Below are 27,944 nucleotides of genomic sequence, written 5' to 3' on the forward strand. Positions count from 1 at the left end.
ATATAAAATACTGGAATCAAACATCAGCATAGTATAGTAGCTGTAGAATAAGCAACATGTGTAATTTAAATTAATTTGAAAACCAAGAATTCTCCAGCTTTCCAGAAAACATTCTAATTATTGATTATCAGATTAACTATATCTAAGATTTATTTTATTCATTCCCCCGTCTTGTTTTGTATTTTTGTTTTGTATTTCCCCCTGGTTCTACATACCTTGTTTTCAGTTTTGTTTGTTTAGTAGCTCTGTAGAGCCACCAGATGGCATTGCAGTGTTCAATTATTTTATTAAACATCCCTCATGGTAAAAAAAAAAATGATAGCAACTTGGTAACCATTTGAATCTCCCGTCTCTGGTCTGCATCTCATTTGATTAGTATTTCAACTCTTCATTTGCAATGAATCCTCATTCTCCATAATAGGTGCCTCATGGTTCAATCAGGAGGAAGAATACAATAAAGTTTAGCAAACAGCACTTCTTTCTGGAACATATGCAGACAAAATTACAGCAACCATGCTGGAGTTAAACAAAATTCTTGCAAATTACCAGGGATGTAAAACATGTGCCTACCAAGAAGCACATTTGTTTTTATTTTGGCTCAGAGTTTAATTTGAGCTGCACAATGAGATACCTTCGGAGAAACCATGGGAGCCAAGCTATTTAGAACACACTTCAATAAAGTTGGCTAAACATAAATAAGAGGCATAGCTAGTTGCTAATGGAACCACCACAGGTTTCCTTTCTGTTTTAGAAATAGGTTCTTTCATTTAAAAAAAAAAGACTGGCAAAGTTGTCTGTGGGGTAGGGTACATACTTTGAACTTGAAAGACCTTAATCAGATTCAAAGCAGGAACATGTTGTACATCTGTCTGGTCTGCAATCAGCAAAACAAGTAATAATGTTCTCATACATAAGAACTATATTTGAGACCTAACTTGTTTTCACATCACTATTGATTGACTGATTTCATTTATAGTCCACTTTTCTAACTAAATCTCAAGGAGGATTGCAAAATATAGAAACAATGCAATCCAACAACATATGGTATGGAACAAACAATATCATAAGAGCAGGATAACAAAAATTGGAATACAATCCATGGGGGGGGGGGAGGTGAAAACATGACATACCATACAACTACTGAAAATAGATGACAAAAGTAGAAGTCAGGGTAGCAAAAATAAGATATAAACAAATAGAGCAACAAACAACCTTTATATACCCTTATAAAAGCACCCTCCTGGTCCATTCCAATATACTACAATCCTATTTCCTTGATAAGAATCCCTTTTGGAATATTTCTGTTTTATACATTCTACAGAATGATAGGAGTATGAAACCTTCCTTGTGGAGGTTATACTACCAAGTGGAGTCTGCAATAAGTAAAGCTCAAGTAAAACACCAGGCCGCTGCAAATTCATTGTGGCAGAGCTGATCAGCCCTTTCCCCATGGAAGAAGAAGAAGAGTTGGTTCTTATATGCTGCTTTTCCCTACCCAAAGGAGGCTCGAAGCGTCTTACAGTCGCCTTCCCATTCCTCTCCCCACAACAGACACCCTGTGGGGTGGGTGAGGCTGAGAGAGCGCTGATATCACTGCTCGGTCAGAACAGTTTTATCAGTGCCGTGGCGAGCCCAAGGTCACCCAGCTGGTTGCATGTGGGGGAGCGCAGAATTGAACCCGGCATGCCAGATTAGAAGTCAGCACTCCTAACCACTACACCAAACTGGCTCTGGTGGTCCAGGAGCTGGTCCACCACTTTCTGCATCCCCACAGGGGACATGTTTTGACAACAGAACAGTTCCACCACCAAAATGCATCCCCATGGCAAACACAGTTGTAAAGGTTCTGCCGTGCATGGGGAGTGGCAGGGTTATTTTTTGTTTTGCAGGAAGGTAGGATTGTATGAGAACACAATCCCACCCATCGCAAACTGGGAGGGGGAGGGACCCAATGTGAAGTGCCACAGAGCTAAGTGGGGCATTTTCAGTCCCCTTCCAGCCACCATAGCATGGGGAGAAGCCAGGCATTGAAGGCCCAGCTCTTCCTTGGTGCACAGGACTGGACTGGCCACGGCAAAAATGGGACTGCTGCACAAAAAGCATTCCCTTGCCATGGGCTATCAGAAGCCCTAAAGCAGGTTGGGGCCAGGAGGGGGGAGGGCTGGTGCTGACGTTGTGCATAAGCAGGGATTAGCCCTGTTGTCATGCAGGTGCCAGCCCAGCTCTTCCTGCCCATGCATAATCGGTCTAAGAGCCATTATTGTTGGTTTTTTCCCCAGTTCGCTGAGAAAGTTTTGCTCAAGTGTGAGAAGCTGCCAAGAATGGCAGTCTTGAATATATATATATATAGGCTAAGGCCATGGAAAGCTTTGTAAATGATAATCAGTAACTTGAATGGAACTCAGTTACTTATTGAATGCCAACAGAGTTATTGTAGAATCGGCATAATATGCACATCCCACATCGCTTCCAATAATAATCAACTGCAGTGTTTTGTGTCAGTGGGATTTCTGAGTTGGTTTTAAGGACGGACCCTTTAGAGACCAATCTACTAGTCTAGCATTGAGGCTACCATGACCTAGATCCATGTTGTTGAATAAACAAAGTCAAAATACAAAGCCATCTTCAAGTTGCAAGGGCAGCAGCACCATCTTGATTCTCCAGAAATAATTCTAGGTACAGTATAACCCCAAACTTTTAACTGAATCAACCAAACTCTATAACCAATGAGAAGCACAATTCTGTTAAAGATCTCAACTTGTTCACCCTAAAGCAGTGGTTCCCAACCTTTTAATCATCGGGGACCAGTCAACGCTTGACAATTATACTGAGGCCCGGGGGGGGGGGGAGTCTTTTGCCAAGGCACACTGCCGGCGCCTGAGCCCCTGCTCCACTTGCTTTCTCGCCGGCGCCCCTGACTTCCTGCCACCTGCTGGGGGTCGCCAAGGGAGAGCCCCAGCCATGGCAGCCACCGGAGTACACCAAAGGTGAGCCAGCAGCAGAGTGGCAGGGCAGCCACCGAGGCAGCAGCCGGGGAGGAGGATGAGGAGGAGCCGTGGCCCAGTACTGACTGATCCATGGACTGGTACCGGTCCACGGCCCAGGAGTTGGGGACCGCTGCCCTAAAGGACTCTTAAGGTGGAAATGGAGAATTAGTGCTAAGATCAGGCTCTTCCTCTAGTCCCTCAAATACTTCATGAATCCCTGAGGGAAGCTGAAGACTCTTCTGAGCTTCTTTCCAAATTTTACCCCCCAAAAGCTTCTGTTTGGCCTTTGGCTGAGCCACAAAAGCATAAGTAGGAGTAGCAACAGCATATGCTGCAACAATCTCAGTCCCAGTACCATCTATCTCTATCAAATGGTCTGGAGTTGGCACAACAGGAGCAGTCATTGGAAACTTGGCCCTGGATTGTAAAATTCCTATGGTTTGGCAGTTAGAGCCTGGAGATGGTGAGGCAGTACCTCAGAATGGTATAATGGTATAATGCTATAGAATGGTATAATGCTATAGAATCTACCCTCCAAAGCAGCCATTTCCTCAAAGAGAACTGTAGTCTGGGGATAACTTGCAATTCCAGGATGTATCCAGACTCCTTCTACATGTAAGAGTGCTCCATTACATTGTCAAAGGCTGTTCTTCCCATGCCCTTTGCATACATTTTGAGATGGAAACCTTTCCCTCCTATTCCACTTTTCTCCCTCAGTTTCTTAGGGCCCCCCCTACTGTGAACAGTTTTTATCGTAAACTGTTTTGAGCCAGCATGTATGGGAGTGGTGGTTAATAAATTTAAATATGAATAAAATAAACAACAGATAAGAACAGAGGGTAGAAAAACCGATATTCCCTATTGTACTAATCTAGGAAACTGGATTGTTCTGGTCATACTGGGAACACTTACACATGAGGACAGTTTTATTTAAATGAAGGCATCCATTTACACATTCTTTTCATATGAACTGAACTGAATTATCTATGTATGCAGAAGCTGCCTGGATGCCTCAAACTGCACATACATGCTGATTCAAGAAATGAATTATAGTGACTTCAACATTTATTTTAGCGTGTGGATGTGATGAACAGTTTCTACCATTTCTCTCTATTGCTTCCCAAATACTTTTGTGTTTTAGGCAACATAATGGGGGAGAAGGCTGTTATAAACATACAATCAGAATGAATATTGAATAATCTACAGTCATTTTTCTAATTTTTTTAGTTTCATCTTATCAAAGGGAACCCATTATGCCAACAGAGAAGCAGAAAGCAGAGCTTTGTGCCTTTGTATAAACAAAGTGTGTGCTTTGAATTACTGAAAAGAACTTCACTTTTATTACGCAGGGTGAAAAAAGACACATTGAAACATCACATTGCCCTACATTTTTCATTACATTCTTGTCTGATCTTTCGTAGAAATCTCCATTAATCGGCAGGTGCAGAAATCAAGAACTGAGTAAACAACTTTTGTATTAATTTGTCAGCTGTGTACATAGCACTGGTACTAAATTTAGGACCAAGCTGGAAGTCAGCATTAGATTGCTATCCTATTAGAAGAATAAAACTACTGACCCCCTCCTTCCATGTGTTTTAATCGTGTATTTGCCCTTCATGATTCTGAGAATATATATTTAAAACTTTAGTTTTATGACAGATATTCACTTATTTTATTTATTAATCACCTTTCAATTTAATGTCCAAATTATATTTTGATGTATAACAAGACAACATAATAAACACCAAATAAAACCAGCGAAATAACAAACACCATATTTTAAAGATGCTAGAGAACAGGGGTTGCTAAGACACATGGTTAGGAACTTCTTGGATATTTGGGGGAGGGGCCCAAGGGTGTTGGAATTAAACTTCCAGGAAATGTGTTATGTTCCCCCTAAAGAACCATGGTAAAAATCTGGACGTGAGGTTAGGTGTCTTGTTAACCCTGGAGACCTGGGTGACAATGACAGGCAGGAGTGCATTACTCTGTTATAGACTGGCTTACCAGCCACAAACTTTACTAGAAAAGATAGACCTGGCACAGTCACACATGCCTTGATAAATTACAGCTTTAACTGTAACACATTGTACATGGGGTTGCCTTTTAATATGGTTTAGAGTAGCGATCCCCAACCTATGGGCTGCGGACCACATGTGGTCCTTCGACTAATTGGAGGTGGGCCCCGAAGGATGCCTTCTCCCCCCCCCCCGGACCTTTACTTCATCCCCCCCAGCCCTTTACAACACGCTTCGGGTGTCATTGTCCCCCATCACTCCCAGATGGGACTGTCTCGTTGCAGAGAAACAAGCTCAGGGTTCCCATTGATTTGTCATTGTCAGGAGTTAAAATTTCCATGAAAATAAAATATTCCTTATGGTCATTGTTGTTGTGGCGTGTCTGTATCTTATTTTGAAGGGATGTTTAAACATTACCATAGCGATCAGAGAGCGTTAGGGCAGTGGTTGAGAGTAGAGGAGTAAACTACCCCCCCCCCACTGGGCCTCAGTAAAAGGTGTTGAGTGGTCCCCGGCGTTGAGTGGTCCCCGGTAATAAAAAGGTTGGGGACCACTGGTTTAGAGGCTTCAATAAGTTCAAAGTACACAGGCTAGGGTGCTTATTGGGGCTGGCCATAACAAATACATTACTTTTGTCTTGCATAATTATATTATTTCTATCTTGTCTAGTTACATTGGCTGCCACTGGGTTTTTGGGTCAGAATACAGAGTCCTGGCCTTACCTTAAGCCCAAAATAGTTAGGGTCCAAGGTACCTGGCGGTCTGCCTCCGCCCATATGTTGTGCCTCATGCTCTGAAGTCAACTAGGGAAGCCTTGTTGTTGTTATTATTATTAGATTAGATTTATTTCCCGCCACTCCCGAGTTGGCTCGTGGCAGGTTACATGTCATAAAAACCCCGCTAAAAAAAATGCAGTTAAAACATAGTCCCCAACATGGCAGAAAACCATTCCCCATCCCCCGCTATCAGGAGGGGAAGGAGGTAAGATGAATACTCATACCTGGAGGGGGGGCATAGATCTACCTCGCCAACCCCAGCCTCAGCCACAAACCTGGCAGAAGAGCTCCATTAGACTTCGACTCAGGAGCAGGCAGAGGAAACTTAATTGTGAGAAACCCGCATTCAAGAAATAAGGATGTTAGAAAACTGTAATCATCAACATTCTTCAGAAGTTGTTTTGTTCTGTTGTGGGTATAGAAGCTTTCTGACGTCAACTGAAATTTTTTATTCTAGAATATCTTTAAAGTTTTCACCACCTATTTTTATTTTCAATTATTTAGTATTGTTTTTCATATTGTAACCTTCCTTGAGGATTTATTTTATTTATGGAAGGTCCAGCACAAATATGAAGCTTTGCTGCTAGGATCATTAAAAAAAAAAAAAAAGCATTATGAGCCACACACACAGTGTGGCTCTTTCTACCCAGGGTTTGCCAGGCATAGAATCACACCATGGATCACATGGCATAAGGCAGTATGATGTCACTTCTGGATTTGCCCTTGGAAATAATGTCACAATTTTGGTTTTTACTTGTTTCCCCCCTGCTCCCCAACTGAGCAAGAGACCTGGCAGCCCTGGATAAACAGTAAGTCAAATGACTGGAATGTGGACATTTTTGATCACTCAATTCACAAATGGGAAATTGGGAGAATTTAGCAAAACAGAAAGCTGCTATCTCAATAAACTAGCTAACACAAGTCTTGTGCAAATAAATACTTTACTTGATGAAATAAATGTCTGTTGCTTATCCAGTTTTCATTTAAGGTAAAATTTTAAAATCTTTATATCAAAATCTTTATATCTTCAGTCACTGAAATTAAAATAGTGTTAAAATAGCACATATTATGGGGGGGGGGTTGAGTTCCTTTTGAAATTCTGTAAATAAGACCTTTAGTGATAAACCAGGAAGATAATCCAAACATAACAGCTGAACTCATATGGGCACAGAAGTAAAAAAAAAAAAAAAAAGCTGATGCTATAGCTGTAGAGTCAGTCCAAGAAAACAGGTAGAGTCAGGAAGATTGAGCAGAATATAGACAGAGCAGGTCACAGACTGCGTAAGAATAAGGCTTGGCCTGCCCGCTTAAATTTTGAGCCAAAATCATTGGAATGGTCATAAATGTGGCCACACAGAATGAGATGACTAGCACAGTAAACTCCTACAGGACCTGATTATGTTTCTCTTTCTCTGTGTCTCATCTATCTAGATATAGATAGATATAATTATTATAAGCAATCTTTTGTTGGCATTGGAGGTGTTAGTTTGAGACTTGCACAGTGACCTATGGATATATCATTTTGCCACAAGGATCCTTGGATACATAAATGACATTGTTCTTTTATTTGACTTATATTCACACATTGGTTTTCATTCTGACACAGTCACAGCTGCAGCTCTGTAAGTAGGAAGAGCCTCTTGTGGCGCAGAGTGGTAAGGCAGCCGTCTGAAAGCTTTGCCCATGAGGCTGGGAGTTCAATCCCAGCAGCCGGCTCAAGGTTGACTCAGCCTTCCATCCTTCTGAGGTTGGTAAAATGAGTACCCAGCTTGCTGGGGGGTAAACGGTAATGACTGGGGAAGGCACTGGCAAACCACCCTGTATTGAGTCTGCCAAGAAAACGCTGGAGGGCGTCACCCCAAGGGTCAGACATGACTCGGTGCTTGCACAGGGGATACCTTTACCTTTACTTTAAGTAGGAAGATTGGGGCATGTTGTTCACGAACCCTTAGAATTGAATCAATTGATTTAATTGGCTCAAAATTTGAGGGTCTTCAGTAGACAGACAAGTACTAACTACTCATCCATTTTGGTCTCGTTTAGTCAAAAAACAGCTACTCCAGTCCCCTCCCTCCAAAAGAGTCGTCAGTAATAAAATAACTGCCGTTCTTTCCTTCTTCATTCCTCATTTTGCAAAAGAAAAGGAATAACAGACCATATCAAGAAAAAACAGAAAACACAAAGTCTTCAACAGAAATGCTATTTTTAAAATTGTCATTCAGTCACTATAAGAGTAGCAAAGGGAAATGAATTGAGATAGTTTTTTAAAAATGCTGGTGGCTGGCACTATTTTCTCCCAGGAACCAGTGGAGAGAAGCGTGTCTATTCCAAGAATCGTATAATCTGGTGGCCTATAAAATCTAACTCATTTATTCAGTCTTCTTGAAACACCCATGGTTTTCCATCCCAAACCAAAATAGGCTTAAAACGTGCAATTGGCAATGTCAAACAGACCAATTAAACATCAGTTATACAAATGCAATCTCTAATGTCATTCTCAGATTTTTCAGAATGAGAGGAAGTGGCTATATCCCAGCTGCCATTTATGGCTAAATCTTTATCCCAACTTATGTATGGAACTCAATTAGGGCTATATAACCATCATGGTAGGTAGGGAGAGTACAATAATCTTTTCTCAGGGCCTTATTTAATGTCATTTAATGTATATCAAATGCTGAACTCAGACATGAGGCAGGCTTCTCTAAGGAAGAAACTAAGATCTGGCTAACAACTATCAACCATTGGTTAATAGTGCATCTAAAACTGATTGGACTCTTACTGCAGTTTCTTTCTGCAATGCCATATCCACCATGGTCCTCCAGGATAATAAGAAAACTGTCATCAACGGATTTAGATCCAGTAGAGCTTTTTTAATACTGAAATGCAACCTGAGTCGTCACTACTACCCAATCTGTAGAAATGGTTATCTCTGTGGACTAATAGAGTGCCAGCTTCTTACCTGTCTGATATTATTTCATCTAAATTTAAATGGGCCTTCTCTACAGCACAATTTGATGCCCGTCCATCTGCCATTCTATTTGATAGATTTGATAGATTTCAACGTCAACCAAAAGAGTTGCATAAATGTCTGTGTTTGACCAATGTGGTAGAAATGCTCTCTCACACACTCTTAAAGTGTGAACTTTATGCTGAGGATAGGATTAGTCCCTTGTTATGTTGCTTTATGCTTTTAAGTCCATTGAAACTTCTGATTAAACTTCTGCTAGAATATAAAAATCCAACCATCTCATGTGCTATAGCTTTATAGTGCTATAGTTTATAGTCTGTAAGAAATGAAATATTTGTCAAAAATGGGTTGAACAAGTAATCATAATTTGGGATATCTACTTTACAGTCTGCCACCCCCTTCCTCATTACTGTATTTTGACCTGTAGATTGGATTTAAATATTATGACTATTTGTTTTTATTTCATTTTATTACATTGTCAACACTGGTCAATGTAACAAATAAACTGACTAACTATGTGGTCTTCAGATTTAAGGGACAAGGATGTTCTATGCAAATTTGGTGCCATCAAAAATTTTCTCAGATCACAACCCTACTGCTCTAAGTAGTCTCTCTCTTTTTTGGCAGTCTTAAAGACAATATAAATTTTCATTGTGACTTGTAAAGCATGATGTAACATTAAACATTTAACTGAAGATTTGCATAGTATTTAAAAATAAGGTGAGTCTTGGCTCCATGTGCCCTCAAGAGACTGCTTTATCTCATTAATAGCCAATTGAATTGGAAAAATATAACTCTGCTTAGGATTGTACTGTAACTGTTAAGATTGTAGAGAGATTTAAATAAGGGTTATGGGTAACCAATGTGGACCAACTTAATTTATATACTTATCTGTGGCATAACACTGTTACGTTCAATGTTAATCAACCATAAATAACGTGCACCCTGGCTCTACAACCATAATTATCACTATTCCTTAGAATTCCCAATTCACATAAAATCGACTCTTATAATAATGTAATCATTATTAGTCTATTGATTTACATCTTCAAAACTATACATAGGAATTTAAAAAATTAAACCACACTAAAAAAATCTTCATTGCACCCAAGCATATTCACCAAACATTGGATGCTGTGTTATAGCACTCTGATTCATAACATCTGCTTAAAGAGTATTAAGTAGCAACCAATAAGCAGTATAATTATAAATTTACCAAATTCCTAGGAGGAAGGTGAGGGGAGAAAGAAGCAGTCTCCAAGAACAAAAAACAATCAAGATCAAGCCATCAATGCCAACACCAAATTAAACCATCAATGCCAACACCAAGTGCATCAAAGTAAAACATTCTACATAAATGCCACCAGATCATTCCAGTAGGCATCTGGCTAATACTTTAATTTTCAGCAGCTATTGGTATGCCGGATGTTTTCTTTTTGGACTATTTCTAAGTACCAGGAGAAGTTTTAAACAGTTTTAATCTGCTTTAGTGATGAACCCTATGGTTTAATGGTATGTTTTTTTTAATGTTGCTAGCTACCCCAAGCCCCATATTACAGGAGTGGGGTGGGATATAATTCTATCTAATAAATAAATAAGATTAAACAATACTCTTTTAAGAACCATCTATAAAATAGATTAACTTATAAGACACAGGGACATAGTATCCCTATGGCCTTTCCTGGGCTGGTCCATCCAGCAGTGACAAGGGTCCATATTTGGGAGCAGCACCAGGCATGACCATGTGAACAAAGCCTGATGGAGGCCTGCCTGGCTGGGGAAGCAGTACATGGTCTGGGGGGGGGGGGAGGGGTCTCAGCATTCACCCTGAGGCCAACATATCCCAGGAGATTCCTTCCATTTTAACATCAACTGGGCCAATATGGTCAAATCACCATCAGTAAAGGCTGGTGTCATAGTAATCAGCTGCAGTTGTCTAATATTATAATTTTAATTTCTGGTATCATAATTAATTTATCTGGTTTTATTGTGTTTTATGTAAACTGCCCTGAGATGGTTCTCAAGAGAGGCAGTATATGAATGAATGAATGAATGAATGAATGAATGAATGAATGAATGAATGAATGAATGAATGAATGGAGGTGGTATCCACCTCTCCCAAAGCCTGTTTGAGTCAGGGGAGCTTGCACACAAGGCACTTACAGGAGAGCTCCCAGACCACTTGAGACTCTTAGACACACACATACACACACATACACAAATATTAATTTATTAAACATTTATTAGGTGATATGACCATATATGTTCATGTTGACCTCTACCCTTCCCAAAATGGCCAATGATGGAACTGTAGAGGGTAAGGAGAGGGGCCCTGAGTTGGTGTTTATACAGCTATGCTTCCCAACCATATTCTGCATGATTACACCACTTCTGGGGGTTTTCAAAGCCTGAAGAATGTTTCAGGGGTTTCTCAATGGTAAAAAAGTTGAGAAAGGCTGCCCTAGTCTAACACTGTCTGACCAACACAGCTACCCACTTGAATCTAGTCTAACACTGTATTTTTTAAATCAAAGATTAGCTGAAATCCATTCCAACCCAATGCTTATCTGTCACAAGGATGTGGTTAAGGATACCAATTCCTCCAGTAAATTAAGTTGTTCCCATTACCATGAACACCTTTATTAAGAAAAAGCACCAACAGCTATAATTGCTATCAGAAAGATCACTGCAACTATCCCTTGGGAGCTCCATGACAAGTCAAGCATGCAGGCTTCAAAGCAAAGAACTTGTGTAATCAACCACAAAGTGAACCAGCTTACTTGCTCTATAGCATTTAACTTAAGATACAGTTGAGACATAGTACACTCGTTATAACTGTTGCTTAGCTAAAATGGGAAGCATTGCTGTTCTAAGAAATATTCCATTTCAATTGGTTTTTACAGGCCTTTGCATAATGGTTCAAAAGTGTTCAAAACAAGTGGGAACTTGGAAGAAGAGGGAACATTTCAAAGCAATAATGTCAATGCTGTCTCACAACATTGAGAATGTGGCAAGTTATGAGTATTTCCACTCAGTTACTAATAGCCATGTGACTAGAAATATAACCAAGTAGAAGTCTTGCCATAGAACAATTTAACTGCCATTGCAAAAGGGGAACATCAAAAAAGGGATGCGTGAATGCGCCATGCGCCATGCGCCATGCGCGGGTGCGGCCCGGCCCTGATTCCCTCTCCCCGCCCTTCCGCAGTAAGAAGCTTCCCGGGCCGCAAGCCGGGCCGCGGCCCACAGGTTGGGGATCACTGGCCTAAGCAATGGACATATATTCTTCCTTACTGACATCGCATTAAGGGCATCTTCAAGTAGTCAGTTTTGAATAGCTATGTCATGTTTATTATAAGATCCAGGATTTACTGGAATAATCCACTATTAATGATAAGGAGACACTGAATTATCACAGAAGCAGCTACCCATCAGCAATGTAAACATATTTAAAAGGACAGAAATGCTAGGAGGTTTGTAAATGGGTTTTGAATATCTCTCAAAAGCCTACCTTTCTCTTTGAATATGAAGGAGTGCATCAATTCAATTCAGCACTATTTTTGTTTGACAACAATAACTGCTAACTTGTTTTCTTCAGTGGCCACTATGCTAAAACACCAAGGAATGCAGTAATGCTGTTAGAAAGTAAGTCACATTTCTCTTCATTAATGAGGACACTATGACCTATTAGAGTCATAGAGTTGGAAGGGCCATACAGGCCATCTAGTCCAACCCCCTGCTCAACGCAGTATCCGCCCTAAGCATCCTAAAGCATTATTCATGGGCATTTCCCCTCACTTTTACTGTGCATGTCTCTCAGGTTTTCTTTGTCATTCTGCACAGATTTTCCTCCTTCAGCACTTAGTTCTTTTTCAGGTCATTGTTTCCCCGAGTTTTCTGATAGTGCTTTTGTGCTGATTTTTTCCTTGTTTTGCTTCCAAGCTGAAATCCATCAGATTTCTCCTTCACCTTGTTGCCACCTCAAAGGTCAGTCCCTCACGAGAGCAATATTGTTTCACTCTGCACCTTCCACCATCCTCCCCCTTTATCAGTGTGCAAGTTCCATTTCCCCCCTCTCTCTTTTTTTTAACAAGAGACTAGAGATTTTAGCCTATTACTAGTCTCAGATCACTGAATTAAAAAAAAAAAATTACAGGGCAAATAGAACTGAACAAGGTAATCCCTGCAGTATTAAAATGATCATCAGAGAGGAGACAAATGGTAGCATCCCCAATGCAAAAAGCGAACAGAAAAAGGGATTTCAGTCCTGCATCCAAACAAAATAAAGTGGTGATGGGGGGGGGGGAATTGTCAGCATAGTACTTATATGAGATGTAAAGAGAAACAGGAACTGGAATAGCAAGCCCAGAGTTTTGAAAACATTTTCCATCTCAAGCTTCAGTGAACAGTAATGTGGGGGGGGGGCAGAAGCCTAAGATTAAAATATTGCCCTTCTGTAAGTTGCCAGACTTAAGAATGGCTTATGATCTATCCATTTGGAGGACCAAGTAATCTTCACAGGACAAGTTCTAAAAAAACCTGCCAAGATCACAACCAGTGTGCAGGATCAAATGAGAGCATCGCAAAGAGAAAACCAGTAGGGTATTTGTGAAAATATCCCTCTACTTGTTTTTCAGTTTAGTGAGAAAAGACTAAAAAATATTTCCGGATCTTCTGCTAGAGGATTCCTTTCCCATATAAATTGCAGCCCTGTGCAAAGCATGGTGGAGTTGCATGGCTATACTTACATACACATATTTTGCCAACCATTAAAGCTTGCAATGCCGGTGTCAGTGTGTTCTATACATTCAACATGTTCTCTCATATTATAAGACTGTGTGACTCCCATTTTTCACAGTGGCCACCAACACAGCAGAGAATTCCCTAGTGTTCTGCAATATGGAAAATGAAGCTTTGCAGCTACATGTAAATTTTAAGATCAGGTTTCCCCTCTTTGCCTGTAATTCTTTCACTTTCATTTCATACAACAAACTGACGTTAAAATAAATGTGCTAAACCTGAACCACGAGGATTTAAATGGAAGGAGGTTGCTAGACACTACTGTGCAGCTGTGATAGGGCAGCATAATTTAAAACAAAAATCTTTGGACACCATCTCCAACATACCACAAGTGATATTTCACCCCAATTTAGAAAATGTGTTTTGAAATTGTAGCTGCAGAATAAACACACTAGAGGAAAAAGAATGATGCTAAAGGTGGGCACAAAGTCTGAAGTCAAGTTTAAAGGTTTACTGCTCTGAAAATCTGTAGTAATAGGCCTCTCTATCTCTATAAAATCATAGTTGTAAGTGCCTGTGTAAGCAACAGCAACAGCCCATTCATGATGGAAGAATTTTTTGAAACATCTCTGTTCAGAAAGAAGTACTGCAAATTCTCGCAACATGGTTTTGGATCCATAATGATGTTTTATATAAAAACTAGAAAATGCATTTCCATTATTAATTTAAAAAAGAGAAATAATAATTGTACCTGAACCTCTTTTGGTCACAACCTTCAGACTCTGAACAAGAGTAGCATACAAGAGGATTAAGTGAGGAATAGGCGCTTTCATCTTCCAGTTCTCCAAGGCTGTTCCCTAAACACAAAGAGACAGAGATCTTGAAACACTGGCTTGTATTTGACTGCAACATGACATTTAAAGACACTAGAGTAATACAATCCTGGAACCCAAAGTTGTGAGGAACATTCTAGCCGAGACTCTCTTAGATAGAAGCCAACATTTTTTTTAACTTAGTTGTTTTATAGACATCCCTTTATTAGAGTATAAGTAGCAGGCAATCTAAAGCTTGGAGAATCTCATAAAGGGTTCAGCCAAAACATTAGAAAACTGAGGAAAGAAGGAGGATGTGATGAAATTAGAAACTGAGTAAATGCAATTTCCTCCATCTCAGTGGGATATCATTCTTAAGAACAAAAAACCTTTCAATGCTAAGGATAACACCCAATATCCTGACATACCCTGTGTCTGCCCAACTCCAAGGCCCATTATGCACGGAGTGGAAAGTCTGCATTCGGGGTGGAATGGCAGCGGCTAAAATCACCAATTATGCACGCTGCAGGCGGCAACCAGGTGCAGAGTCAACGTATGCCGCCGAAAAAGCCACATTAGCGAGATGTGGAAGAAAGTGGAGCTTCCTGGGACCAGGGCGCAACCAGAAGCGGCTCCGGAGTATCTGCGTGCATAATCGGATACTCTGGGTTTTGCCGCCGTTGTGTTCCGTCCCATGCATAATCGGTTTGCTTCGCTTCTTCCTCCTCCTCATTCTCCATGCCACCGTTTCAGCGGCCGTGCATAATAGGCCCAAGGCATACCGAATACAATCATATCCCCTGCTCAGGGGACATTTTATCACAGCAATGCGGACCATTTCCATTTATAGACAGTTGGATAACCCTTAGGTACCATTAATCCAATCTAGCCATTGGTAACAGCAGACTAATATCCAAGCCACCCAAGATGGACCATCAAGAGGACACTTAATTCCCGCATTCACAGCTGGTTCTTTTTCAAAATGCAAAAACTATCAAATAATCTTCCCACCAGATTTTGACAAGTCATCTTCAAACTGTCCAGTCAAAGTCAAACTTCATAATCTTTCTCATAAAAAGACCAACCCAAGTCTTTGGAAAGTGTGCCAAGTACTTAATACCCCTACAACTGTTTGATGGACTTCTTTTTCCTCCACGACCTCTCCAGACTTCAAAATCTGTATTAAAGGTTGAATGTCCTTTTCCCATATACCTTTTGTAAGGGATATGATTTTAGGGGGATTTTATTGTATTTTGAAATGTCAAAATATTTGGACATTTTATGGAATGTTCTGTATGTTGTGAACTGCTGTGAGCCAGCTTGATGGGAGTGGCAGTATACAAATATAATAAATAGATAAATAAATGTGCACTCTTGTTGTGTATGTATACATTTGTTTGTTTAGGGATCAGTTCTCAGGTGTTTTGTATCTAATAAAACTCTTTACAATCGTTGTCTTGTAGGGGGATACTGACTGCCTAAAAGGGAAGCGACCCTGCAGCGGCTGCAGACCTTGGGAGCTGGCAGGTGGGCGGGGAAGGACTCTCGCTGCGCGGTGGACCAAGCTGGGAAGGAAAGGGCCTCCCAGTGGCAGCTGTGGGAAGATGGCAGTCGGGGCACGAAGGGCTCTCTCTGTGGCTGGGAGGTGGCGAGAGCCATACGTGGTTTGGGCCCAATGTATCTGAGAGACCACCTCCCTCCCTCCCTATACCCCCAAAAGAGTCTTTCACTCTGCCACCTCCAACTGGCTGTGGATCCCTAACCCCAGAGAAGCACGTCGGACCACAACGAGGGCAAGAGCCTTTTCAGTCCTGGCCCCCACCTGGTGAAACAAGCTCCCTGAGGAGATCAAAGCCCTGCCCGAACTTCCACAGTTCCGCAGGGCCTGCAAGAGGGAGCTCCTTCACCAGGGATTTGCTTGAGGCCAACAGAACACCTGCTGGTCCCCCCGATGCCTGCCCATGACTCTCCCTATGTTACTGTTATAAATGTGGTTTTGTAATCTTTTGATGCTTTATTGAAAGTTGTTTTGATGTTATAGTCTGTATAATGTTCCATGTAAGTTATATAATGTTCAGTGTAAACCACCCAGAGCTGCAAAGAAATGGGCGGTATAGAAATCTAAATAAATAAAAATAAATAAATAATGAGGACACTGACAACCATAATTCGGCAGAAAATATTTGGCCACAGCCTTTATTCAACACTGAGCATGAGCAAGCATGGGAAGATAATCTTGCCATCTTATGGTCACCCTACCACAAGGAAGCCCACCGCAGCCTGCCCCTCAATGGGTTGCATTGGCTATCCAGCCCAAAATCCTGGACATAATGGCAGGCTGAAAAAGGGGGGAGGCAACATGGAGTGACCCCTCTGGCCTTTGTTGGGTTCTCCTGCCCCCCCAGAAATGCTAGCCTTTGATCAGGCTCTGCATCTGCACAGTCCCTTAAGGGCCCCCCAAATCTAGGGGAGGCCAGTGCACAAGCTTGGCCACCCCAAAATTGATCCTTCCCATGTTATACTTCCAACAGCTGTGACAATTAAACAACAATACAATCCAACATCTAACAAATAGTCCAATAATTCATAAACAGGGAGGGAGGGAGGGTTTCGCATCTTCGGGCACCCTGAGGGGGAAAAGTGGCCAAGCAATGTCAGGCCATCAGTTTAACTGATGCCTAGCTCAGCCACGCCCCCTGTTGCCATGCCAACACACACATTGCCCAGAGAATGCCATGGCTAGTTCTCTCCCACCAGCCAGGTTCCTGTCGGCGTTCCTCCCCCGCAGTGGCAATGGCCCCCTTTAGATAACTCTTGGGGGCTTTTTGCCTTGCAGGGGGATATTGACCGCCTAATGAGGACACTGATAACCATAATGTGGCATAAAATATTTGGCCACAGCCTTATATTTGGCCACAGTTGGTGCACAATACCCTGCCTCAGTGTGAAGCAAGGGGTTGTACTGGATGACCCTGGAGTTCCCTGCCAACTATGTGTTCCTGCAAACCATTGCCTGAAGCAGGGGGCTGAACTAGATGGCCTTGAGAGGTTCCTGCTAAATCTTTGCTCCTACAAACCACAACCACTGCCAGAAGCAGGGGGTTGGACTAGATGACCTGCCAACTGTGTGCATATGTGAACAGTGCCTACAGTGTACATCATGGGGTTGGACTAGATGATACAAGGAGGTACCTGTGCTCTTGCAACTAACCATAGCTGTTTGTAGTTCTATTGTTGGATCCCAACCCTCCCCCCCCCGTTTTGGAAGAGGACTGGCCCCCACAAAGGGCATCTGTCCACCTACTGACTTGTCATGTTCTTTCTTCAAGTGGGCTCCAACTTAAGGTTCACAGCTGTGCTTGAACTGATGGCATTGGGACATGCCCCTATTGAATTCCCAACTGATGCCCCACCCACCCTTCCTACCCATGGGCTTACATCTGTCCAATCTGGTCGCACTATGTTAAATATGTCGACATAATACCCATCAAGGATCATCTCAAATTTCCTAGTGAGTATCAGGCAGGTTTTCCCCAGCTTCAAAACCCAAAGGGGGGGGGCGTTCATGGACTAAACCACCCCTACCTTTTCTTATAGTAAGTATCCGCAGAATCCCTCCACAGAAGTGCTTTAAAGCTCCCCTAAGTCCCCAAGCACAACACAGCCCCCTGTTTGCAAGTTCCTTTTATTATCGGCCAAAAATCGCACCTGTGTGGGGGGGATTATTTTTTCACTCGGAGGAGCGTGGTAACGATGAATCGCCAGCTCACATGCCAGCTAGATGGGTCTCTCCATTGCAACAAATCAACGCATATTCGTTGCAACGTGTTTTTTTTCTTAAACCTGTGCTTAAAGGCAGTGGTCCCCAACCTTTATATCACCAGGGACCACTCAACGGGGATCACTCAACGCCTTTTACTGAGGCCCGGTGGGGGGGGGGTAGTTTACTCCTCTACTCTCAACCACTGCCCTAGCGCTCTCTGATCGCTATGGTAATGTTTAAACATCCCTTCAAAATAAGATACAGCACGCCACAACAATGAAGTGTGTTGTAAAGGGCTGGAGGTGTCTGATCGCTATGGTAATGTTTAAACATCCCTTCAAAATAAGATACAGCACGCCACAACAATGAAGTGTGTTGTAAAGGGCTGGAGGGGATGAAGTAAAGGGCCGGGGGGGGGAGAGAGAGAAGGCATCCTTCAGGGCCCACCTCCAATTAGTCGAAGGACCACATGTGGTCCGCGGACCACAGGTTGGGGATCACTATTTAAAGGGAAAGGGGCTTTTCCTGAGCATGATAACAACCGCCCATTGACTGTTCATTTGATTGACAGCCAGGGGCGGGAACAAGCACAGAAAAAATCGCTTCCTTTCTAGCGATCCCTGCGAGACTAAAAACCTGTGGGGAACGAATGAAATGCTACTGGATTCCACTACAAATGCAGGTATGCGGAATGCCGAGATTCCACTATTTAAAATAGCATTTCCGCTTTGTGGAACCAATTGGCAACATTGGTCCTTGTGCGGAAAGGCCCCTCCTTAGGCAGCCTATTCCACTGCTGAACTACTCTGACTGTGAAAAATATTTTTCCTGATATATAGCCTATATCATTGTACTTGTAGTTTAAACCCATTACTACGTGTCCTTTCCACTGCAGCCAATGGGAATAGCATCCTGCCCTCCTCCAAATGACAACCTTTCAAATACTTAAAGAGGGCTATCATCTTCCAGGTCAGGATACCTGGAACCAAAGAACCCTGAAGCCAATAGGTCCTGTCCCATTGGCCTCCAGAGGTTTTTGCCTCAGATGAGGATGACTTACCCAAACGTACTGGCAGCCTGCTGGGCCCTGAAGCACTTTTTACTCTTTTTTTATTCTTATGCCCAGTTATCTCTTGTTGTTCCATTCCTTCCTGTTGAACATTCCTGGAGGAGCTAGGAGCACTAACCGCACTGGCCTGCCCATTGTGCTGGTGTAAAAACAGATAAGTTTTGTAAAAACAGATAAGTTATGGTCTGTGTAGAAGACGAAAAGAAGAATTGGTGCTTATATGCCATTTTTCTTTACCCGAAGGAGTCTCAAAGCATCTTACAATCACCTTCCCTTTCCTCTCCCCACAACAGACACCTTGTGAGGTGGGTGAGGCTGAGAGAGCCCTGATATTACTGCTTGGTCAGAACAGCTTTATCAGCGCCATAGCGAGCCCAAGGTCACCCAGCTGGCTGCATGTGGGGGAGTTCAGAATCGAACCCAGCATGCCAGATTAGAAGTCCGCACTCCTAACCACTACAACAAACTGGGAAACACCAAAGGGAAATTCTACCTTATTGACCAGTTGAACACTGAAAGATAAAGAAGATTCTAGACCAAAAAAGAACTATTGTTTTTTATATTGCAGCTTAAATTTTTAAAAAACAAATCAATACACCAAACCTCCTCCATATATTGTAACTTTAAAAGACATGGCAAAGAAAGAAAATGTGGTTTGGCCATTGCACATTTAAGCAATGTAGATATTTTCCAACTTATTTATATTCTAATTTATTCACAAATGTAGAACTGATAGTATTGGATGTCCTAAAGAAAAAGGAGACACCTGGTAAAAGTAGGAAGAGAACCTTTAAAAAAAATTATCAGCAGAAATATTATGACCAAAAAAATCAATCGAATAAATGTCTATTATAAAAGATAACTAAATTCCACATCAGTTCTCTTCCTCAGATATTAGGATCCAGAAAGTATATGCCTTTTAAAGAGTATAAGTAAGCCCCAGTTATGCAGAGGTGAAGCAGAACAGATTCAACTAAGGCTATGTTACACTGTGTTGCTATGCTACACTGCAGGCCTAAGAAGTATGCTTCTGTAACCAAAATTCCATTTTACAGTCACTGCACTAAATGATGCTGCAAGAAATCTTGATGCTGATATCTTCAGTCTCTAGGATACTAGCCGGTCAGCTTCTTGCTCTGGGTGAGCTTAATAAATACTTCCCAAAGAAGTGTAGACTTTTACATAGCACTTTTAAGATCAACAGATAAAGCCTGGTTGGGGGAAGAAAAGGAAAAGAAACCTGAAGGCCAAGCAGGCTCATTAGAACTAGGCTGCTGAAGATACTGCCTATTGCAGAAGGAAATGAAAACCAATAAAACATTGACAAAGCAGAAGCTGAAAGACAACTTGCAAAGTTCACTTGCCACTGGCCAGCTTGGAGTGGGAAAATACTGTTGAGATTTGTGGGGCAGAGCCGGAGGAAGGCAGGGTTTGGAGAGGGGAGGGACTTCAGCAGTGTATAATGCCATATAGTCCGCCCTCCAGAGCAGCATTTCATCTTGGGAACTGACACATATTGGCTGGAGTTTAACTGTAATTGTGGGAGAACTCTACGTCCTTCCTGGAGGCTGAAACCCTTTTGCAATGTCCAGGGTAAAAGAAAGCATTAAGAACACACAAACCACAGTAGAATAATGGACATTTCTGCTTCTCCACACTGAAGCTTCTGACGTCTTAAATATTTTAATAGTAATACATGACAAGAGTAAGAGTTTTGGCCGAAGAAGTATCATAAGCACCCTGATATATTAGCAAAGTAAGCTACTGATATCCAAGCTAATGTCACTTGATAAACACCATTTAGGACTCACTTTATATGTGTCTACATGCCTCTTCTGTTACTATATAGTGAGCAGGTTCCAGGATATGTAGTTGCAAGGAATTCTCAGCTCCATTCCGCACAGGTTTAATGTAGCAGGAGTGTGGCAAATTGTAATTGCTACTAATATGCAGTTATGCACAACGTCGTACACAATCTGCCACACTCCTGAAACCGATCAACAAAAAGCGCTTCGTTGTAGCGCTTCCAGGGAAATCCCAAAAAGTGGATTCACCCTCTGGAAAGTGCTACACTCTTGCAAACAATCTGAAACAGTTTTGAAAAAGTTCTGTGCAATACCATTGGCGTGAACGGAGAGCAACAAAACGGCAAGCCTTCATTCACCCAGCGAGGCTTCTCCGGCTGCAGTCCCTCCACAGAGCTTTTAAAGCTTGCCTCAAGTCACCAAGCACCACACAAGTTTGCAAGTTCCCTTTATTTTCGGCCGAAAATCGCGCCCGTGCATGGGGGGGGGATTTTTTTTCACTCAGGGGAGCGTGGCAACAATGAATCAGCAGCTCACAGGCCAGCTGCCAGCTAGATGGGTCTCTATGTTAGGAGGAAGCAAGGAATCAAGGAATCAAGGCATATTCGTTGCAACGTGAGTTTTTCTTTTTTAAAAAAACATGTTCTTAAAGGCAAAGGAGCTTTTCTGGAGCATGGTAACAACCGTCCATTGGCTGCCTGCTTGACTGACAGCCAGGGGTGGGCCAAAGCATGGCAAAAATCACTTCCTTTCTAGCGATTTTTGCCGAGACTGGAAACCTGTGGGAAACGACTGAAACGCAACTGGATTCCACTACAAAGGCAGGTATGCGTTACGCCAAATTCCACTACTTTAAATTCCGTTTTTTCTTTCCGTAATCAATTTGCCACATTGATCCTGGTGCAGAATGGGCCTCATAGTCGGAACCTTTTAGGAACTGAGCTTCCTAGACCATGTTACTCTTTGGAGGACATCTCTTGAGCACAAGCAATGAAATTATAAGCAATATTTCCAGTTCTTAACAGAATAGATAGAATAACAGAGGAAAAAATGCAGCCTACAAGACCATAGGAGAATGTTTCCACTTTCTGCAATGCAGTTATCCCACTCTTTATCCAAAGTACAAAGATTTACAGATAGCACAGAGGACACAGTTTTCTGCTCATCCTGAAACTGCTGCTTATTATCTCTACTGATAAGTTGATGGTTCGTACTGGACACCTTTCCCATACAGTTTTGTTTATCTATGTCTCCTAACCTCTGCCTCAACATTATTATTTCAGAAAAAACCTACTCCAACTTGATGCTCCCTCCCACAGTTTTATTGTACTACAAATGTGTACACCACTTGGCTTGCTCAGTTAGGAGATTTATATGTTCTGTCACCTTTGCCAGAAGACAGGTTCTCACTGCTGACAGCTGTTTTCATGAAATATGCAGCTTTCATTGTGTCACCTCTTTTGACAAAAATTATACAGAAAATGATGAAAATGGTCTGATCCTTGGGGTGACAGCCTGTTGTACTCAAATGTCTTGTCATATAACAATGAGCTGCCAAGCAAAACTTTCTAAAAATGGACTCTACTTTGTGCTTGTAACACAAAAACTGGCCCTTACTTCTATTTACATCTGTATAAACCAATCAGTGCCATCCAAGACACTTCAGCTCTGGAACCAATTATGGTAATTTTGTTGGAATTCTATTCCTTAGACTGCAGCATTCCTTGAATTCCCACTCTTTTGTGGTAGTAGGGTCACAGGCTGAGAAGTGACAGTAATGCAATTTATATAATGATTTCAAGCAATCAAATTAAATCAGCACCCATCTACACCATTTACTTTCCAGAAACTAGAATTCAGAGTTGGACTAGATGGCCTGTATGGCCCCTTTCAACTCTATGATTGTCTCGTATTTTGAGGACCTAGACATTTCATTTACCTACCCCAGGTATCTGCTGTTGACTCCATAATAGATGTTTGACTCCATGAAAGAAATGGGGAGGATTACATCTCATGGCATATGAGTTACATACTTTATCTCTTCCTGCCTCTTCTGCCTGGTATGCCTTCCCAAGTACATGATACCATCTTTTACTTTCTTCAGATCTCTCTTCCTTGTGGATTTCAATGATGTATTTGTTTGTTTACGAAAGTCTGTAAAGAACTACTGGTGGCACTGTATAAATAATAAATAATCATAATTATAAGGGTCTTCAACAACACTTGACTAAAATAAGTCCATTATTGTTCCCTGAAGATTTGGCAGTGTGAACATAAAATGACAACGCAAGCTAGCTTTCAAGTGGGAAGAGTAATTTTTGTACATTTGGGATTTGCTAGGTAATTAAAATTTTATTTTAAAAATTCCGCATACTCAGAATTATCATTATTTGCAAATGCCACCCTCCTTAAAAAAATGAGAAAGGACAATGGCAAATATTTCATAACTAATTCTACCAGTGTTTCCCCAGCTTGTACACACCTTATAGTATAATAGAGCCATTTAAAAAATAATTGCAAATATGCTGGAAGGGTGAAATTGTTGTGATTTCTTCTGATTTAGGATTGACATTAACACCTGGCCACATAAACTGCCTAAATGACACACAATAATTATTAAAATTTGGAAAGCTTTGCTTGACAAAAGAAGATAAAATTTAGGCTACATATTCCAGGCCTTGAAAGTTTTCTTTAACCTTTAGTATGCCACTTTAAAGTCTGCAGAACCATAATGAAAAAAGAGTCAGTTATAATTACGCTCATGTTTGGACTACAACTGCATAACACTCCTTTTTGTAAAAACAGATAAGTTATGGTCTGTGTAGAAGAAGAAAAGAAGAATTGGTGCTTATATGCCATTTTTCTTTATCAGGAGTCTCAAAGCATCTTACAATCACCTTCCCTTTCCTCTCCCCACAACAGACACCCTGTGAGATAGATAAGACTGAGCAAGCCCAGATATTACTGCTTGGTCAGAACAGCTTTATCAGTGCTGTGACAAGCCCAAGGTCACCCAGCTGGCTGCATGTGGAGGAGGAGCAGGGAATCAAACTTGGCTCACCAGATTAGAAGTATGTGCTCCTAACCACTACAGCAAGCTGGCTGAATCTCTAAAATAGAGGTGAGAATTGTTAAAGGCTAAAAAAATGTTATTCCAGCATAAATGTTCATGGACTAGAACCCACCTACTTGCATACAGTAATTGGATCTTCACTATGAAATCATATCAATGGCTTGGGAAGTGCAGCAACAGCCATGAAATACAGAAAGTACAGAGACTATTTACAAGTTATACTGATCTGCCTAGGATATGTAATGGGTGGGAAGACATAGATTTTGTCAAAATAACCCAGTTATACTGAGATTTAAAAAATCCTAAATCTGGGATCAGCCAAATGCCAAAGACTGTGTAAAACCTGTAACAAACCTCAGCTCCTCACAAATTTATGCTGGAATAAAATGTTGTACCCATTAAAGGTGCCCTAAGATTCTTATTTATTTACATTAAAGAAATACATTTGATACAATGGAAAATTATTTTAAAATGTTGATTTTTCTCATGCTAAGGTCAGTAATAAGAGTTGTGAGCTCTGGTTTGGGAAATACCTGGAGACTTTGGGGTTGATGCTGGGAGTGGGCAGGATTTGAGGCGGGGAGGGTGACATATAAATATAATAAATAAATAAAAATAAAATAATCTTATGGAGTCTGCCCTCCAATGCAGGCATTTAGTTTGGGGGAAATGACCTCTGTCACATGATGAGCTATAATTCCAGGGGCACCCCAGGCTTTCCTGAGGACTAGCATCATTACCCAGTAACAGGAAGAGTGGCATCTGACAGAGTTTTCTCTTAAAGTGAAAATAATTTTCATATGGCAGATTTATTTCTAGATTTCCTTTCTTACATTCTTCTGTCTTCTATTGTCCATTCACTTTCTTCCTGCTCTCAGTGAAAGCCCTTCCAGCCTGAACCCATGTGTGGTTGTGTTTGTTCCTTTATCATTTCAGTACCTTAACTATGTTATTTCCTCAAATAGCAGTGTTTCCTCTTTGATTGGTTCAGATAACCATACTTCATTTTCTTCTGTCACCTGAACTCTCAGGCAGCCTGTCAGCCTTCTCATAATTCCCTTTGGTCTTCATATGGTCTGCTTTTCTGGGTCTTATTCTGAATCAGGAGATGCTGTTGACAGCCTCCTTGGCCCATTTGGTGGTCCAGATTTTCAGCTTTCATCTTTTTAAGTCACTAGACTTTTAACATTGCCAAGCAATTTTAACGGTGCACTAACAAGTCAAAATGAGCCAGACTGGGTGGCATTATCTACTGAACTGAGAGGACATGCACTTAGTCCAGTCTTTCAGTCTGTATATTAATTGCTCTAAAGAAAGAATATTATAATATTATTTCCTTTACTTGATGATTTCCCATATACTTATATGCTTTGATTGGGTATACCGATACAATGTATATTTAGGTTCTTCAAATGGAGCAGCACTTTTTTTTTGGGGGGGGGGGTTTAGTTAACTGACTGATATTGTGGGCAGAGGTATCAAATTCTGTAGACAGTTTCTTACATTTTTACCCAGAGAATCATACTGTGAGGTGTTCAAGATATAAGATTTGTTTGGAAGTTAGGGTTAAATTAGATGTTAGACTTTTTAAACAATCAGATCAATTGAACAGCAACTGCAGATAATGTCACTTTTAAAATTAAAAGGAACCCCATATGGCTCAGACCTATGCATGGGGGAAAACAATTTATCCCCCTCCCATGGTTTTCCTGAGCCAGAATGGCCCTGGAGGTATTATTTTTCATTTCAGCAACAAAACGTGCAATATTCAGTGCATGTGACTTTCTCCTGATTTCCTACAGCTGCTATATGACTGTAGGAAAGTATAATGCTTGGTTTGGTACTTAGTCACTTAAATGTTTATGCAATCATCCCTTTGAAATGAATTGTCTCAAACTAGAGACTTCCCAGCTACTATCAGCTTTCCCCCTGGGATTAGTTTAAAAGTTGCTCTGTCATCATTTTGAAGTTAATCACCAGCAGTCTGACTCCCTTTTAATCCAAGTGAAGCTCATTTCTATTGTACAGGTTCAACTTGCCCCAGAAAATACCCTTGTACCTAACATACCTAAACTCTTTCTCCTGGCACCATGTTCCCTTCCAAACATTGACTCCTGTGCCAGTCTAGCTGGCCCTGTATGACAGCCACCTTTGAGGTCCTGGCCTTTAACTTCCTACCTCTGAACTTAATTTTTTTTCCTTCCAGGTCCACAAGACTACATCTCCCGATGTCAGTGGTGCAAATGTACATCATTAGTGCTGACTGTACTTTAGTATTCAGACTGTACTATCACACTATTTAGACAGTGTCTGCAACTGTTGCACCAGGCAGGCAAATCACAGACTCTCTATATACCTAATGATTGAATCACCTACTACCAGAAGCCCACCCCCCCCCCAGCACAAGAGGATATCAGTCCATCACCCAAGGAAAGAGTCCCTTCTAATGAATCATATCCCTCCTCCTCAGACTGATGCCCTTTAGTCTTAAAACTCATACTCTCCCCAACAGCAGAAGAGCTAAGAGCCTCTTCTCCAAGCTACTCTCTCTGCCTCTGCTTCTCCAGCTTGGCAACCCTAGCATTAAGGGAATGAACCTACTCTCTGAGAGTCACAAGCTCCATACACCCATGATTTACACCCATAGATAGTCATGCATGCAGCACACACTGAAAAACACCTACTGGCTTTCTACCTCCTTAACTGGTTAATGAGTTTAAGATTTCTAGAGTGATGCAAAGTCCTGATCTCCAGGCTAAGAGCCTTTTGACTTTCACCCATCAGCTCACACATCTGTTACATGGAGCCTTACAGTTCAAAGGCTCACAGCCTCCACCTCCAAGCAACAGCAGCAGAGAGTGAAGCTTGTAATCAGACCCAGGCAAACTGATTTTGTCCAATGAGCAACAAATGACCCAAACAGATCCATACAAAAACACCACTCTCCAGAAGAACCTGCTTAGGATCCCTGGCCCCAAAGATATCAGATTGGCCTCAACTAGAATCTTTTTAGCCTTGGGTCCGGCTTGATAAAATATTCTGCCAATGACTGCCATGTTGAGTCATTTGTGCATACCCCCTTCCTCATCACCATCCTTCCTCCCCACTCCCTTCCTCTGTCTTCCTCCCCCCCTCTCTCCTGAAACATCTGGCTTTTTTAAGGGGTGACTGTGTTGCAATGCTGTTTCCAGTTGTGAAAATAAAGTGGCTACACTGCAGCAGCAGCACTGTAATGTAATAACCTACTTTTAAAAAATCACATATTTGGGGGAAGGAGGAGGCAGTCAAGTGCACAGAATGGTGAAATTAGGTGCAAGAGGTTATCACTTTTTTCAAAATGGAAAAGGGCAAGAAAACAAAGCGTGATAGGATGTTGTCTCAATCTGACTCAGATGTGGAAAGCATATGGTGATTTTCAGTCTGGGAAACAAAAGGAGGAAAGCCAAAATGAAGGAAGCCTAGAGATGACTTTCAGCATCCAAAGAAAATCCAAAGTGAAGCTAAAACAAGGTATTGTCCCAAATGCAGAAAGTCCTTGTCACAACCCACGACTAACTCAACTCACCTCCTTTATGATCCCCCTCCTTCTCTCTCATGATAGAAAAGTAGGCAATCACTGTTTTAATAGTATAATGTATTTATTTTAAATCTATATTCTTCTACTAATGTTATATATTTTAGCCCTATTGTAAATCTCCCTGAGCATCACAAGACAGGGCAGTTAATAAACATAATTATAAATAAATAACCAATATACACATTACTTGTTTTATTCATTCCTTAGATGTGCATTATTTTAAAAAGTAAAGAAATGCATCTAGCAGACCTCTTATCCAGCTAGGGTTGCCAGTCTTCAGGTGGTGACTGGAAATCTCCCAGAATTATAGCCAGTGTCCAGGTGATTGAAATGGGTTCCCTGGGATAAAATGGCTG

The 27,944-nt window shown here is 41.4% G+C and overlaps 1 protein-coding gene across 10 annotated transcripts in view; it reads right to left on the reverse strand.

Moving 5' to 3' along the window:
• The window catches only part of IL1RAPL1 (interleukin 1 receptor accessory protein like 1), a 937,510-nt gene that overhangs the window by 780,119 nt on the left and 129,447 nt on the right, over nt 1–27,944 (reverse strand). For 8 of the 10 annotated variants that reach the window (XM_077342993.1, XM_077342992.1, XM_077342999.1 and 5 more), the window contains exon 2: nt 14,241–14,346. In XM_077342993.1, the coding sequence (XP_077199108.1) occupies nt 14,241–14,322 (82 nt within the window). In that variant the 5' untranslated portion in view covers nt 14,323–14,346. Of the gene's footprint in view, nt 1–14,240; nt 14,347–22,881; nt 23,042–27,944 lie in introns of those variants that run through there. The other 2 variants (XM_077342991.1, XM_077342990.1) reach the window with 1 other exon arrangement.

Source organism: Paroedura picta, chromosome 6 (genome assembly GCF_049243985.1).
Source record: "Paroedura picta isolate Pp20150507F chromosome 6, Ppicta_v3.0, whole genome shotgun sequence".
Taxonomy (NCBI): domain Eukaryota; kingdom Metazoa; phylum Chordata; class Lepidosauria; order Squamata; family Gekkonidae; genus Paroedura; species Paroedura picta.